Here is a 16,846-nt window from a genome sequence, read left to right as displayed (position 1 = left end):
GAAATGGACGGCAGTCACGATGGGAGAGTCTGTGGCCGTCAGCAAGGTCACAGGCGCGGGGCAGACATCCACACAGAGTGTGAGAAACACACTGCAGCGCGCACCTACATTCTCCCTTTAACACAGTCCAAACAGGGAGAGAGCTCTGTGCCTGCCTGTGTACCGAACTCGCGAGGATACACCCACAGGCTGCAGCCCCGGGCGCCCGGTGTGCTCTCCTCTGAGACAGGACCGGAGTAGGGAGCCTCCCGGAGCCCCAGGAAGCAACAAACCTCCCGGAGGCCAAGGACCTGTCCACTGTGGGCAGAGCTGCTGGGGGCAGGGAGTGGAGCCCCGGGTGGCAGAGGGCACACTCCGGTGGCTGCAGCCATTTCAGGGGTTTCTGGGCAACAACCATTACAACTGACTTGACGGCCGAGGGCAACTGTGGGGAGGTTTGTAGGGAGGTTTGTAACTTCCTGCCCGGCACCTGAAGGTCCAGTAGAGCATACTTGGTCTTTTTCTTACGGTGCCCTTAGAACCCAGAACAAGGACATTTCCGCAGAAAGAGCTAAATCTGGTCACATTTCTCACAGGCGGGGAACACACCTTCATCCGGGGAATCTATTGATACCCACTCAGCGCCGCGTGCACAGAGACACAGCCAAAGCCCAGTACCCAGAACGGGCGCCCTCCTGCATGTGCTGGCGAGCGAGCACGGCCCTCCCCACCAGGGAAGCGGGGCCCAGAGATCCCAGCCTGTGCCTCCACAGGGCCTGAGTGGGAACTGAGCCCCAGCACCCGGGCGGCTGGTGATCTGCACCCCCAGGAGCGCTCTCCGCTGCGCCCTGCCCGTGGATGGTACCTGCTCCAGCTGGCTCACGGCCTCCCAGAGCAGCGCGTGCAGGCTGGACAGCTCGCGGCCCAGGTCGATGTAGCCCTCGAAGCCGGCGGTGTTGGAGATGGTCTCAGGGTTGGAGATCTCCAGCAGGAAGCGCTGCATGTTGGTCCACTCGTGCTCCAGGAACTGGTTCATGAACGACATGTACTCCTCTTTGCTGCCAAACCTGGAGGGGGCAGGCGGGGTGAGCGACCCAGGCCCGCCCAGGCGCCCTCCTCCTCGGAGATACCGGCCCTCAGCCCCCACCCCTCCTCACCCACCGTGGCCACTAACTCCATAGCCAGCCGCCCTGCTGAGACTCGGCCCTCCTTCCTCAGGGCCCCTGTGCTGGACCCCTTCTCACAGGACCTGGAGTGCTCTGTGGCCCTCATTCCCCTCTCACTACTGGTCACAATCTCCTTCCTCTCTCCCTCCAGGCTTCCAAGGCCTAGGGGGCAGATGATGGCCAATCTGTGCTCGGCCAGGCCTCTCTGTTGAGCCTGCAGACGCGTGTCCACAGCATCTCCCTTCGCACCCAGCCTGGCCAAGTCTGAAGTCATCGCCATCATCCCCAAGCCCATGCCCTCCTCCCAGGCTCCCTGTCCCAAGTGGAGACACCACGCCTACCAGGGAGCTGAGCCAGAGCCTTCCCGTCGTCTCCTCCCTCCCACCTGGCAAGGCCGCTGACTGTGTCTTCTGATCACCCCTTGACCTTGTAGCCCCTGCCTCCTGCATCACCTCCCCAATTTCCTTTCGCGCTCCTGCGGGTTCTCGGCTGCCAGGCCTGCTCCCTCCAACCCCCTGCCCTACTGCTGTCAAGCTGACCTTTTTAGGACCCAGAACAGACATCCCCTCCCATGCTTAAAGCCCTGCCTGGCCTTCAGGTCCCTGCGTCCTTCTGGGTCTTGTCTCCCACTTCTCCCTGATTGTCTCTTGAAGATTCAGGAACGCCAGGTGCCTTGTCCCTATAGCACACGCCCTCCCAGGAGCTGCACTGCCACTGCTCCCATCACGCAGCTGGGGGCATGTGTCTCCCTGTCTCCTGTCTCCTCTCCCAACAAGCTGAGGGCCCTCCCGAGAGACCGTGTGCTCCTGTCACCCTCCCCCGCCAAAGTGCTGGGACCAGGTGTGACTCCGAGCTCAGCACTGAGGGGGCCCGGAACTGACGACTGGATGACCCAGCCCTCCCGTTCCTGCCCCCTCGCTCCCAGGGATAGTCCAAACACTGACGTGCTGGACAAGCAAGGACATCCTTGACAGCATTACACAAGGACAGAGTGCAACAGCCCGAGTGCCGGCCACAGGGGACGGGCTGAGGAAATATGGGCCTCCTCCCTTGAAGGCATATTAGTCATCCGTCTCAAACGGAGGCTTATGGATGTTCAGCACATGGGAGAATCCCTACGATTAAATGTTCATTCCAAAATGCTGCAGGGAAAAAACATCTTGTCTTCTCACCTCTGAAAGTTAAGGAAACATACCAAAATGGCATGTTCCTTCGGTGGGGAGGGAGGACGGGGTGTGGAGGGGATTTTATTCTGAAAAGGGGTGAAGGGGGACTGAGCTGGGCCCATTGTGCAGCCCAGCTTGGAAAGAAACACCCGGGGCCTGCCCCCGTGGCCTCCTGCCCGCCGGGGGCGCCACACTCACTTGGCGAAGTTGGCCAGGTTCTGGGTCACCTTGGCGATGAGGGTGAGGGTGCGGGCGGTGCGGTCGTCGGGGTACTCCTGCAGCAGGTTGAAGAGGGAGGGCGACATGATGGCCGGGCAGAGGAAGCGCAGAAACAGGGACGCGCTGATGAGCCGCTCGCTGATGTCCGGCCGGCCGCGGCTGCTGCATTCTTGCCGCCACGAGGCAAACACCTCTTTCAGCTCCCGTGGGAAGACACTGGGTAGGAAGAGACAAGAGTGGGCCTGGTGGTCAGGCAGGGCGCCAGGACAGGTGGGTGCAGAGCAGGGACCTGGTTCTGTGTTCGATGGAACCCTGAGCTTCAACCCTGATAGCTATGAGCTGGCCTGCTGCCCATCACCATCCATCATCCATCCATCATCATCCATCATCCATCATCCAACCATCACCCACCGGACAGGGCTGCTGGGGGAGCTGAGGCAGCATAGGACGGGCAGAGCGAGTGCTCAGGAAGTGCTAGGGACAGGCACCCCCAAGCAGGGGCAGGCACTGAGCATGACATCTATCCGTGGCACCCAGAACTGAGAGGTGCCTCCGGGTCTCTGACAAACACCAGAAACAGGAAATGGAAAATCATTGTCCAAGTTATGTTTCCCTGGTCCCACACCCACCGCCCTGGGGATAGCAGGACAGTCAGTGTGAAAACAGCCTGGCCCCAGGGCAGGAAGTGCATTGCCTCAGAGTTCTAGACTCTGAGGTCATTGCCCACCTCCTTAGTGCCGTGGGTCATGTGACCTTGCCTGAGGGCCGGGCTGGTCCCAGGTGAGCTCAGGAGCAAAGGGGCCTCCCCACTGGTTCTGATCATTCCCTGGCCTAGCAGGCCGCTCTGCTGAACTCTCCCGGGGCCTTTTGGTGTGCCCTGAGCTGGTGGCTCCACCCGCCAAGGGGCTCCCAGAATGTGCAGGAAGCAGATTTACAATAGATGCAAGCACAATCCCACTCTGATGGGATCAGGGCTGGGACAGAGGATGCCCAAGAAGGGTGAGCTGACCTAAGTCAGGCCACAGAGGCAGCCAGGTAGAAGGTCTTAAAGGAGAAGGGGAAGAAGTGTGACCAAAGAAGGGGAGTACAGTATGGCTGGGGGTGAGGCTTGAGTGGGGAGGGGAAAGCAGGTCCCGAGCTGGAGCAGTGACCGGAGAAAATCTGAGCAGCCCATCCAGTGTGAAAACACCCACACTCGGCACTGGCAGCAAGTCCCTGCCCAGGACAGTTACACCTGCCTCACCATGAGCAGGGCTGCACCCTGCACACAGTCAGCTGGCAAGCAGGTGCCCTGCGGGCCGTGGCCCACGCACCAATCCCGGCCCTGACTGTGTTCCTCTCTGAACAGCCCGTCCACACGCCCTGCTCCTTCTCTCAGGGCTGCAGAGCTACGTTCTCCTTAGACCCCCATCCTTTCTTCTCTGTCCCTACAGCCCAGGCACCCACCAGCCCCGGCTGGGCCCGATCACAAGCTGTGACATGAGCCCAAGCTCCTACGGAGAGAGGGGTCTCAGGTTGTCATTCACCCACCCCCGTGGGGGGCCCGAACCGGGCCTTGCCGGTCTCACTCCCTGTGCAGCCCCAGAACCTACAACAGCACAGTCACAGAGCACGCTCGCTAACAAACACGTGGACTGCCGCTGCGCCCAATTCTCCACGCGGCACACCCGTGTCCTGCATGGTCTGGAACACTCCCTCACGCCGGAGAACCCAAAAGGGTGGAGTCAGGCAGAGGGAGTTCCCATCCCAGAGCCACCACTCGGAAGCTGCGTGAGGCCACAGGCGGGCCTACCTGCCTCTCCTTCTTGAACCTCAGCTCTCCTGTTTGTACAGGAAACAGCGCCCTCACTGAGCCATATGAGAGGAAGGCACCCGTGCCTACCACAGCACCTGGCACCCGATGTGGTGGGGAGGCCTGGGCGGCTGAGCCCGGGGAGGGCATGTGGGCAGCACTGACCAGTAGGAGTTGATGATCTTGCAGAAGGCCAGTTCACAGCACATCTTCAGGTTGCCCTGGTGCTCGGGGAGGTCGGAGGCCGAGCACTTGCTAGGGTCCACTTCGCAGTTCTCGTCTGACTCGTACAGCGCCTTGATGAACTCCCCTGTGACCGGGAGGGCAGGGAGGGGCAGTGAGGAGCTGGTGGGCATGCCCCACCCTCTGCCCACGCCGGCCCAAACCCTCCCTACCTAGTGCGTCCTGCAGGTACTTCTGGCCCACCAGCTTGAGGTACTCCTCGATGGCCTTGGTGGCCAGCGTGTTCTCTCGGAAGATGAGGTGCTCGTTGTCCCCGCAGCGGTCCACCTCTGACATCATCAGGTCGGTCAGGAAGTCCTGGGGAGGCAAGCAGTGAGGAGGGAGGACCTGGGCAAGCCGGTAGGGAGGACCCTAGGGTTCTGAGCAGCGGCCAGAACCCCTGCTTCCCAAGGCTGAGGAGGTTCCCATCCCAGGGCACTGTCCACCTCAGGGGCTGCCAGAGGGCAGGGCCGCCTGGTGACGTCACAGCTGGGTCTCAGGATCAGGGAGGCAGGCCTGGATAAGAGCATGCCACATGGACACAAGCTTCCTGCCCCATGGCCAAACTAGCTGGACTCAAATCCCTGCTTGGCCCTAAGCAGGCCTGGGTGACCAGGGAACCGCCCCACCCCCATCACCATCAACGCCAGAGAGGACAGATGGGCACCCTCTCCACTATCTACCCATGGCTCTGATGCCCATGTCTCCCACACTAGATACGGGCTTGCTCTGCGTGGTGCGGCAGAGAAGGAGCGAGGCAGAGGCCATCCGGCTGCCTCGGGGGCAGTGAGCCAGTCCTCAGTCGGTGAGAGAAGGAACCTTGGCTTCTTTGGGAAGGCAGTGGCATCACTGCCCACCTGGCAAACCCAGGGCGGCAGTTCCTCACTGCTGAGGGCAGCTGTGAAGTAGATGAGCCGCTAGTGCCACAGGCAGGGTCATGGGCAGACCCCAGGGGGCAGCCTGGCCCACATCTCCCCTCCTGGAGGGAGGCTGGAGAGTAAACCTGCTCCCATGGCCCAGGTGGGAGCTCCCTCCCTCCAGAGACCCCTCCTCCCACCCACAGCCAGCCTCGTGGCTTGGGGGAGGGGAAGAGGGCAGGCAGGGGTCAGAGGCCCTGGGGAAGGTGAAGGGCAGGGAAGAGGCCACCAGCAAAGTTAGCCAGCGTGGACCAGGGTTTCTGGTGCACAGAACTTTGGGAACCTCTCTGACATGACACCTGGCCCCTTAAATACAGAATTGAGCTCGAGGCCCAGGAGGCCCCGCTGGCCAAAGGAGGGATGGTGGCAGGGGTAGGGTGGGGGGTATTTAAGAAGCCATTGCCTCTGGGGATCACATAATCTGAGGAGCCCTTCCTGACACTCAGCTGACCTCTGGGATCTCCTCGGAACATGGAGGCAGGAGCCCGGCTCCTCCGCCCAGGCCTTCCTGGGCTCATGGAGTGGTACTCGTTGTTCCCGCAGATCCCACTCTGCTCCCTGGTGTCAGAGCCTGCGCCCAGGCTAGGTGAGGAAGAGCTGTGCAGAGCTAGGGCCCAGGGCGGGGACCGGCACAGAACAGAACAGGAAACAGGGCTGCCCAAGGCCACAGCTCCCAGGCCGGACCTGGTCCAGGTCTCCTGTCTCCCAGAGCCCGTTCCTCCTGCTGTACTGAGGGAGAAGGGGTGGCAGGGAGAAGCCCTTGGCGTCCACGACAGACCGAAAAGTCACTGCTCACTTCCTCACTACAAGCTGCCATCCGTCCCTCAGCTCCACGGCTGCCTCAGCGATGGGGGCAGAAGAACGAAACCCCTCACTCCATGATACACACTTGGGTTCAGGGGGACCACCTGGTCAGTGCCCCCTATAGGGCTGACGTCCATGCCTCGGACACAGGAAAAAGCAGGTAACCCAGTGTGTCCCCGGGCCTTCCCCAGGGCCAGGGGCCCGGGCACACGCACCTTCACCTTGCCCGTGCTCTGGAGGATGTGCACCAGGGCCGACGCCATCTCCTCCTTGGTCTTGGCGCTCAGGATGGGCTCGAGGGCCGCGCAGAGCCCCAGGTAGTGGTTGGTGATGTGCTCGGCGAACTCCTTGTACATCTCCATGGGCAGGATGCTGATGGTCTGGTAGCGCGCCTTGATGCGGATCATGGGTCCGGGGCCCTTGCCACCCTTGGGGTTGGGCGTCATCACCGGGTACCACTTCTCCACGAACTGCCGCCCGGCCACCGAGGCGGCGGGCAGGCTCACCAGGCCCAGGTAGCTGTTGCGCTCCTTCTTCTTCTTCTTGTCGGTCTCCCGGTACAGGTGCACGGTGACGGTGCGCAGGGGCGGCAGGTTGTGGAACTCAAAGTGCTCGCCCCAGAAGACGTTGTCGGTCTTGAGCTTGCCCGTGGTGCGGGCGTAGAGCACATCGTCCAGGCACAGCTCGCACAGGTACTTCTTCTTGGCCGGCAGGTCCTTGGCCTCGATCACCCACAGCTTCAGGATGTGCTCCACGCGCCGGCTGTTGTCCTGCACGTGCACAAGGTGAACCCTGGTCACTGTGTGGCCGGCCACCTGCCGGCCCACCACCCGGTCAGAGCCGGGGGAGCTCTCAGATCCAGGAGGGCCCCAGAAGGGGGTGGGGAAGGGCCAGACACCGACAGGATGGGGATGAGGGAGGGCACGGCCAGGGATAACTCTGGAGTCTGGTGGCCATGAGGCTGGATCTCTGCTCCGCCTCAAACAAGCTCCCTGGCCTTGGGCAGGTGACTGAATCTAAGATCAGTTCCCTTTTCTATAAAATAGGAACAAATGTCGAGAGAACAAGTAAGAAGTTAGCACAGTGCTTGGCACACAGGCCAGTGTGCTACTCCTCAGGTCTGTAGTCACTTAAGAGGGGACCACTGCTCAGACCACCCCCGCGGTGTTGTCACGTGACCAGGCTCAGCCCAGGCCAGGCCAGCCAGGCGGGCAGACACAGAAGCAGTGATTAGAGTTGGGGCCCATGAACCTGACGGGGGAAGCCCAGGGCAGCGGGAACACAGAGCCGGGCGCCAGGCTGGGCCAGTGGAGCTCCCAGGACAGAGGTCTAAGCTGGAATTGGTTGGGTGGCCAGGAATCGGCCAGGGGAGGAGGAACAAAAGGTCCAGGCAGAAGGCCACCAGCACCCAACCCCCTAACTGCCCATTCTCAGTTCTCTGGCCCCGCCTCCCTGGTGTAGCTTCGAGGACAGAGGCCCACACCACCTGAGTCAGCCTGGCCATCTCGAACCCCTGTTCCAGGGCCCAACTCTTCTGCCCACTCAGGTTCTCCCCACCCCCCCAACCCCAGAGATCCCACTCTGCTCCGGGTCTAACCTTAATCCCCGGGCTTGGTGAGAGGGGACGCAGCCTACCTTGTTGGGGTGCACGGCTCGCCGCAGGTTCTCCATCCACTTATCCCGCTCAGCTGCTGACCGGCAGGAGAAACACTTGCTTCCTGACGACGTTGTCACCTGTGGGGCCGAACAGGACAGTGTCATGGGGACACAACCCTGTGTAGGCACAAGGACCACCTCCGTCCTCAGCTGACACTCTCTGATGGTTATCTTTTGCCAAGTGACAGTGACAACAGTGATGGTCACAAAGTTTTTAGGGGCCAGCTTGGACAAAGGAAAACTGGGCTTCCAGGTGCACGTGGCCTGGGGTCCTCCTGCCTGGAACCCTGACGCTCCCTCGCCATCGAACTCTCGCTCATCCTCCAATCCCCACCGGTAAGGAAGCCCAGCCCAAGCGGCTCCTCCTCTTCCACTGTCCCCAGCACCAAGGGCTCGACAGAAGGGAAACAGGCTCCTTATCCAGCCATTCAAGGGCCGGCACAAGCCACAGCGCCCACTGCTGTGGACCAGTGCCCACACACCGTCTTCAACCTGTCCCTGTTCAAGGCAAAGAAGTTGGAGCCCAGAGGCAGCCCGGCTGGACCAGGAGTCTTAAACCAGAAGCAATGGGCACAAGGGGTGGGGCAGATGCCTGGCATATTCCACTCTTTCCTTGGGGCTGGGTGGCCAGGAGGTTGCCATGAGTCCCCGAATGGCTGACTTTCATTACCCGGCTCATCCCTCCATCAGAGAGCGCCCTAATTATGTAAGCTCCCTGTAGGTGGGAGAGGAGGGTGAGGTGGGCAGGGAATCTGACTGATGAGAGAAGCAATCAGGAACTCCCAGGAACACCTACGACATTCATCACCCTGGTCCTGGCGTGGCCTCAGGCTCGTGGTGTGACCTCTAACATCTTGCCTCTCTGTCCTCAGATTCCCCATCGACTGGGAGAGACTGGACAGGTGATCCCAGGTACAGCCCTGCCAGGCGGGGTTGCTGCCCTCTGCTTGCTCTTAAACCTGCGTCACAGAATGCGAGCGCAGAAAAGATTGATGGGGGAGACTGGCCCAGAAAAGGGGGTGCACTCTACCATCCCACACTACATTTAGGAGGTTTCTAAGTTTCTAAGGAGGGGGAGCAGGCTTCAGGCACAGGCCCTGGAGCTTAAACAATGCTCCATGGACTTTTATCCCCTTTGACTGCTGGGGAGCTCTTGCCCCCACACCAGCAGGGAGAATAGTGCTGGTCTGTCTCCAAGGAGCCCACGGAGGAGGAACGAAGCCCCCATCTCCAAGCTCCACCTGGTCTCTCAGGAGCCAAGAACAGTGAACAGTTTTCAGCAGCTGTCCCAAAGCCAAGGCCACTGAGGACTCTGGGCGGGGTCTGAGACCTGGCCTGACTAGGAGATGCGACCAGAGCCTGCCTCCCCCCGCGGCACCCACCTCGAAGCAGTAGTCCTGGCCCAGGATGCTGCTGTGCACGGGCTTGATGACCACCTCCTCCTCCATGCTGAGGTCCAGCGCCTCCACCGCGCTGCTGGGGCTGAGCAGGGACTCGTGGGAGCGAGACTCCTTCACCCTGGGCATCAGATGGGACCTGGGGGGTGGGCGGCAGGTACGTCAGGCTGGGGCTGTCACTCCCGTCTCCTCCAGGAAGCCTGCCCAGACCCCTCCCACCTCCCCCAGTGGAAGGCAATCACTCCGTGATCAACCCCCAAGTCCTTTTCCTCTAAAGGCAGACGTGAGGGAGGGGCACTTCTGTGCTGGCATCACAGAGACCCAGTATCGGTCCCTCTGCCCACGGCAGGACTGAGTGACTGGTTCAGCCTCTATGGGAGCAAGTGGCTGAGGGTGAGCCACGCAGGAGCTGAAAGTCAGCACTGAGTGCAGGGCAGGGTCTGGCCTGGCTCCCAAACAGACTCCGAGACCCACAGGGAAGAGCTGAGCTCCCCACCCATCCCACCCCCTCAGCCCTGGTCCCATCCAAGACCAGAGTAGTCACCCCCTCGTCCAGAACATTACTGCCAACACAGCCCTTTCTCACACCCCCCCCACCCCCCCAAATAGAAGCAGGAGAGCCACAGGGAGCTCTGCTGCACTCATTTTATAGATGAGGGCAGTGAGGCTCCAAATGCCAAAATCCAGACAGGTCCACATGCCGGGGGTGGGGTGGGGAGGGGGGTTGGGGGCCTCAACACAGATACAAAGAGCAGAGGTAGTGGATGCCACCTGGTGCCCAAGTGGAGCTGGACCGGACTGGCTGACAGATCTGGCCTCATTCTCGCCTGCTTTGTGGCCCTGGACAAGTCACTCCCCCCTCCCTGAGCCTCGGTTTCTCAGCACAGGCCACGAAAGAGCCTCAGATGGCACCTGCATGGTGCGGAGCTGTGCAAGTCCCTTCTCAGAGCCATAGCCGTGGAAGCTGCCCCCACGGCTGGGCACAGGGAAAGCTGGAGAGCCAGCCAAGCCTCTGGCGTGGAAGCTGAACAGGCCTGGCCCTATTCACGTCCACGGCCCAGACCCCGGCACTGGCACAAAACCCTTCCTGGGCTTAGCTCACCCAGATCTCCCCACCCCTCTCCCTCGCTGCTCCTGGCCTCCAATCCATCGATCTCTCCCTGCCCTCATGTCAGTGAGGCCTGGCGGGTCACCACACACTGCCCTGCTGGGCACACACCTGTAACTACTTCCACGGCCAGCCGTGAGGGAGGCTGAGGCCATTATGGGTGTGATCCGGAATTCAGAGAACAGCGGATAGGTCCTGCTCAGAGAGACTCACAGGCCCACAGAGGCCAGCCTCCACCCCCAAACTCACGTCACCATGGCAGCAGCCCACCCTGACATGGAGTCCTGTGCTGGGCGAGGCATGGGAATGAGAGCTGGAACTGGGATCCCAGCCCTTGGGGACCCCCACAGCCCAGCCCAAAAGGCAGTCAGCCTCCCTGCACCTGCTCCCCCAGGCCCAGCATGAGGCTGCCACACGCAGGGCTCAGATCACTTGCACTGTATTGATGTCCTCAGGCAGAGCTTCTGAAAGCTCCAAGGGAACAGACAGACCACAGGGAAGCTACGAGAAAATCAACTTAGAAACACCCGAACCTCCTCGTGGCCCCCGTCTGGAACTTTCAGCATCCAGCTGGGGTGCCTCTGCTCCTCCAGCGCCCTCTCTGGGAAGAAGGGGCTCACACACAAGCACTATGGCCGAACACGTCACCCCGTGCTAGGTGCCTTTGACAAGCCCTCCACCCGCTCCCCCATCACAGCACTGACCAACGCTTGGGTGGGCCTGTTATCTCCTCAGTCAATATTCCACCCAGGCTGCCCACCTCCTGGGGCAGCCTCCAAGCCTCCCTTCCTCATGGGGCTCAAGAGAAGACCTGCCTCAGATGCTGGGAAGTCACCAGGCCAGGAACAGCAGGGACCCACAGTCCCTGGGCTTGCCGTGCAGGGCTGGAAACCCAGCCTGCAGATCGGGATTGGGCCCAGCCCAGAAATCCCTGCCGGGTAAAGATGCTGGGAACCAGGGCAAGTGGGGTAGGGACCCATAAAGTGCACACAGAGGGGCTGGTGGGCTGGAGAGAGGAGAGGGAGGCACAGTTCAATGGACTGGGCCTTCCCAGGAGACCGAGGGGCCCTGGTTTGGCGGGCCAGGAGCCGAGCAGGCCCAGGCAGGCCTGACCCCAAGTGGCTAGAGCCTGGAGCTGCAAATGCCTACTTTTCCTTCCCTAATATCCTGCCCCACAAACATGCCCCAGCCTCAGGGGAAGGTTCCTGGGTGAACTCTTGTTGAGGCATCCTGGCTGCAGCCGGGCAGCCCTGAGCCTCCTCGTCTCCCCAGCGCTCCTAGGCCACAGCGGCACCCTCCAGCCAGACCCCTCTACCCAACGGGCATCACTCCATCTGTCTGCAATCCCCTCAAGGCCTATAGTCAAGTCGCCACACTTCCACCTGGTGGTGAACCCGCCCTGAAATGTCTCCTCAGCACTTGCTCTCACAACACACCCTGGAAAGATGCTCCTCCTAGCTGGTCCCTAACTTCCTCTGCTCTGGAATCCACGCCCAAGTTCTCTCCTGAACCCGTTCTACCTTCCCACCACCTTCTCTGCCTCACAAAAACCTTCCTCCGACTTCAAAGCCCAGGCCAAAGCCACCACCACCACCACGCTGTCCCTGGTCCCTCCAGGCGGACAAGCGCTCACACCCAGGCCGTGTGGCTGAGCCCCACTCCACACCACGTTCCCACCCGTCTCCTCACCTAATTAATCCTCACAACAACCCATAGGATTGAGGTTCCACACCTCAGAAAGGTCAGGTGCCTCGCCCAAGATTGCACAGGTGGCGGGTGGCAAAGTCCGCGTGTGATTTGAACCGCATTCAGCAGAGTCCAAGACTAACTCCATCAGCACAAGGCTGGTCTTTCCATCTCCCCACAGGTGATGGGCAGAGAAAGGCCCACAGCTAGCTGACCTGCTCACTGGGACCCACTCGATCACTGGGTCTGGAAGAAAGAGCTAGAGAGCCTGGCTGGGGCAGGGCACCCCTGCCCAGGAGCCCAGGAAACGTGGGCACACCAGGGGCAGGGGCAGGGGCAGAGCTGCTGCTGGAGATACAGCCAGGTCCCAACAGCAGTTCATTGTGCGGCCAGGGAGCAGAAACAAGGAGACATTGTCCCAGCTCCCGGGCAGCAGCCTTATCTGATAGCCTTCCAGCCAACCCACGAGCTGTTTTTCAACCCCATCCTTTTTTCTCTTAAAAGGTTAGTGACACAGATGGTTAGTAAATTCCCCATTATTTCAAGGAGGGAGGAGACCCCAAAACAAAACCTGCAATTATCAACAAGTTCCTGGCATGGGGAGGACGTCCCCAGCGATGGTTGGGGTGAGCTGAAAGTGGGGTTGTAGAGCCTGGAAAGTGAGCCTCAGAGGGGGCAGGGCCGGGACCAGGAGAGGCCAATGACAGCTCAGGCACAGCTGTCTCCACATGGGCCAGGCTGGTTCTAGCGGGAGTCAGCGCCCAGTCTCTGCCCGTGTGCAAGCAGGACTGGGAGACCCTTTCAGACATGCTGTGGAGGAGATGCCTACACTGCCAGGGGGCTGTTAGGGTAACAGGCCAGGCAGTCGAGCATGCATGCAGGCAGTGGAAGGAGCCCCAGGAGTGAGCACGAAAGACCATCCCCCCCTGACCCCCTACCACACACACCTGTAGATGGTAACAGGCAGGAGGGCCCAGTGTGAAGGGTGCCCAGCTGTAATCTAGTCTCCATTCCTTATAAAACATGCAACCTTGAGATTTTTAAATCATTCAACTCTCCAGACCTCAGTTTCTCCATCCAGAAGTGGGGAGAAGGAATCTCTTCCTCAGAGGGCTGCCGTAAGGATCAAGGATCAAGTGAGAATGTGGGGAGATGTTAGGGAGAGCGGGGGTGAATGTAACAGTTCCAGGGGTAGGAGCAGGGAATGGCTGAACAAGGAAGGATGCACCTGCTGTTATTAAGGCTGATGGCAGATGACACTCCTGACATTTGGGGTGAGGAGATAGGGACTTCCTGAGTCATTCTGTTTCCTTCCTCTGACCACGCAAATCCCTTACCTTCTACTCCATGCCTCAGTTTTCCCCATCTACAAAATGGGACAAACTCCTTCTACACAAATGCTGGGTTGTCTCAAAAAACAAAACAAAACAAAAACCCTTAATTTCCTACGTGGGCCCTTGCCACTGCCCACTGCCATAACCTGGATAAAGTTGGTCTCCACAGCGAAGGTGCCCACTTAAGGGCTGGCAGGACCTGTGGACTGTGTGGTCACAGCGTGCCAACTATGCTTCTGCTGTCACAGCCGGGCAGGTGCTGCAGGCTGTGCTGAGAATCTGCCCACGGGTCCTGGCACACAGGCAGAGAAAGCGCCCAACCTCCTGAGAATCCAGTGCCCCACCCAGAACGCCCAGCAGAGCCAACTGCCCCAGGCCCAGCCTCACCCTCCAGGCCTGGGAACCGGCTGCTCTGTGGCCAGCGCTCAACTCCTGGCCCAACTGGGGTCCCAGGGGAAGGGAGAAGAATGCAGCCGCCCTGTGGCTCCAGGGACCCCGGGGAGACAGAGCCTGCCCTTAAAAGGCAGGGAGGTTACCGTCCAGCCTGGGAAGGCTCCCTGGGATGGCAGGGCCTGGCCTGGAGGCATGGACTCTGTTGGCCCAGGGTTCCCTGAGTCCAAGGCGAGGGGGCAGGTCCTCGCAGTCACTAGAACCAGTAAGACCCTGTTCCCATCCCCAGACTGAGCCCTGGGCTGGAAGAGCCTGGTCTACTGCCCTCACCCTACACCTGGGAGCCTGTGCTTCCCCTGTCACCACAGGGCTGAGCTGGCACAGGAGGGTCCGTAACCTGGTAACCAGACAGGAGTACCAGCAACGCATCACCTGCTGTGGCTACAGAGCCCCACATGCTGACTGAATGACCAGCACTGCAGCAGCCTGCTCTGAACAACCACTTACTAAGCACCTACTATGTGCTCCCCTTTGTAACAGGTTTTCTTACCAAGGCACATACATACATAAATGCACAGCCTTCTTCAACAGCCTGCACAAAAGGCAGCATCGCCCCAAGGGAAGGGGGAACAGGAACTCAAACAGGCTGATGAGCCCTGGTTCATGGGGCAACCCTTCTCACATCCCAGATCATTTAAAGGATGGGATGACGGAGGCTTCAGGGCACCAGGCTTAGAGAGGAGCAGCGTGGCTGGGTCACAGGATCCACAAGTGGAAGCTGGGATCCTGTGGAACTGCCCTGGAACCTACTTCACACGGGGGCAGGCCTGGGGGCCGGCATGCAGTCAGCCCAGTGCCCCAGCAGGCTCCTGTCCCCGCACGCCCCGAATCTGCCGGTGACCTCGGGCGCGCCCCTTTCTCCCTCGGACCCACAGATGCTGCAATGCCCTGGAAGGTTCCCTCCTCTCTCTAGGCTGCTATTTCCTCACCTGAGCTACTCCAGAAAGCACCACAACCCCGCCTCCCAACGCCAACTCCCTATAAACTTAAGAGACCCTTTATCAACTGCTACATCTCTTCTTCCCACTGCCACTGCCACCCTAATATCCACAGAGTGACACCTCATTGCTGCCTGCTGGTGGCCTGGGCTACACGGCTTGAGGAGAGTCCAGGGACGCAGGGATGCTGGTTCTGGTCCCAGGAGAGGCACACATATGCCGTCCCCATCCCCAACCCCGTTCTTGTCAGTATAATTCAACAGCCTAAGGGAGTTTTCAAAACCACCCCAGGACACAGGACACATTTACCTCCCCACACCTTATACCTTTTTCTGGGAGGGCTGGGGATGGGGGCAGGGAGGGAGATGGCAAAGGGCACACAGAGAAAGAAGAAACAAAAAAATCTTTCCATCTAATCCCTCACGTCCTCCTGCAACCTGAATAATTCTGGGTTTTTAATCAATAGCTGCCAGACTTGTCAAATTACTTTGGGGACCTCACAGCAGTTTTTAAACATTCATAAACCTCAGCGGAACAGCGAAGTGCCCTGAATTTTAAAAGAAGGGAATGTGAGGAACACTCATTGAACAGGATGGGATCTGGGCAAACGGAAAGTTGGCTGAGGGCCTCGTGCCCCTCCTGCTTCTGAGTAGGGACAGGTCTCTATCCCCTTCCTGGTCCCCCGGAGAAATTACCCAGCCTGGCCCAGCCACTCAGGAACATTAGAGAGGGAGGGTGACACCCCCAAACTGTAAGCAACCCCGTCACCCAGAGTAAAGAGCCCCCACCCCTCCCGGCCCCAGGAGCACAGCATCCAGGACTGAGATCCCAGCCTCATCTGCCACAGCCCGGACACTGTAACCCCAGTGGCTCACTGCACACGCGGCCCGACTGCTGTCAGCTTCTCCACATGCACAGCAGGTTCAAGGCCTGGCCAAGGCGTTCCCTCCCCGCCAGCTCAGTCTCCTACTCACACATGTAAACACACCCTTCGGTCCCCACAGATCACATCACCCACAGCGGGACTGGCTCCCCACCCCCACCAGAAACCATAAACACCTCCAGCAGCTGCCTCGGGCCCGGGGGACTCATGACCCAAGTAGGAATGGATGATGAAATAAATAAATGAACGAGCTGAAAACCAAGGACTTCCGCTCCGTAAAGATGCTACTTTCCCTCTGGCTTATCAAATCCCTCCCGTTTCTCCACCTCCAGGAAGCCCTCCCAGGCTCGGACTGCACCCCCCATGGACTGAGGGGCGGGGCAGAAGCAGCATCTCCCCCGCATCTCCTCCACCCAGTGCCTGGGTATCACGCCGTGGTTTCCCGGTGCTGGGTGGGCCATTCACGCTAGGGACACTATGACCTTGGGAGAGTCCTTCCCCCATCCCTGGGCACAGGCTTCCTGTCAGCCAAGGACCAGGCCCGTGTCAACACGGGCTGATGACTGGTCAAACGTGATAAGGCCTCCTTCCTCAGAGACAAACATGCATACACAGAATGCTCTGTGGCTTTGTTAACTGCTCGCCTCAGCTATCGCCTCTGTAGAATGGGCAAACAATAGTACCTTCGGAGCCACCGAGGGAGCGTGTGCAGCCCTGGCCCTGCCTTTCCTGGGCATCCTGCCCCGCTCTGCCCTGTGTCGCCTCTGGTTGCTGCTGGCTTTTCCCTGGGCCCATGGACATTTCCAAGACGCCTCTCACTCCGCCCAGGAGGCAGAGCGCTCCTGGCCCTCCCTGCATAGGGACTGTCCAAAAGCCTCTGCCAACTGACCCAGAGACCCTCTGCCACCGCACCGACCCACGGCCTCCGAGGGCACCTGGAGAAGGCCGACATTTCAAGCAGGCGCCTCACGTCCCCTCTGAAGAGGAGAGACACATCTCGGAATAAACCCTGGCACCCTCGGTTCCAGCCTCAGTGCTCACCTGCAGCCCAGCTGTGTCCACGCCAGCCACCACTGGGGATGGGGGGGGGGGGGGGGGGCTGTGCGGCAGCAGGGAGACAAGAGGCAAA

General features: G+C 60.2%; 1 protein-coding gene across 12 annotated transcripts in view; it reads right to left on the bottom strand.

The window, feature by feature from the left end:
• LOC118716123 (DAB2 interacting protein) overlaps window positions 1-16,846 on the bottom strand; it is a 174,968-nt gene that overhangs the window by 15,341 nt on the left and 142,781 nt on the right. For 11 of the 12 annotated variants that reach the window (XM_036432883.2, XM_036432884.2, XM_036432885.2 and 8 more), the window contains 7 exons: window positions 9,304-9,457; window positions 7,901-7,999; window positions 6,481-7,035; window positions 4,718-4,862; window positions 4,488-4,632; window positions 2,510-2,746; window positions 845-1,046 (listed from right to left, as the gene is read on the bottom strand). In XM_036432883.2, coding sequence (XP_036288776.1) covers window positions 845-1,046; window positions 2,510-2,746; window positions 4,488-4,632; window positions 4,718-4,862; window positions 6,481-7,035; window positions 7,901-7,999; window positions 9,304-9,457 — 1,537 coding nt within the window. The remainder of the gene's footprint in view (window positions 1-844; window positions 1,047-2,509; window positions 2,747-4,487; window positions 4,633-4,717; window positions 4,863-6,480; window positions 7,036-7,900; window positions 8,000-9,303; window positions 9,458-16,846) is intronic. The other variant, XM_036432894.2, reaches the window with a different exon arrangement.

This window comes from Pipistrellus kuhlii, unplaced genomic scaffold (genome assembly GCF_014108245.1).
Source record: "Pipistrellus kuhlii isolate mPipKuh1 unplaced genomic scaffold, mPipKuh1.p scaffold_m20_p_12, whole genome shotgun sequence".
Classification (NCBI taxonomy): domain Eukaryota; kingdom Metazoa; phylum Chordata; class Mammalia; order Chiroptera; family Vespertilionidae; genus Pipistrellus; species Pipistrellus kuhlii.
Note: the sequence above shows the minus strand (reverse complement) of the source record. Positions and strands in the feature narration are given on the sequence as shown.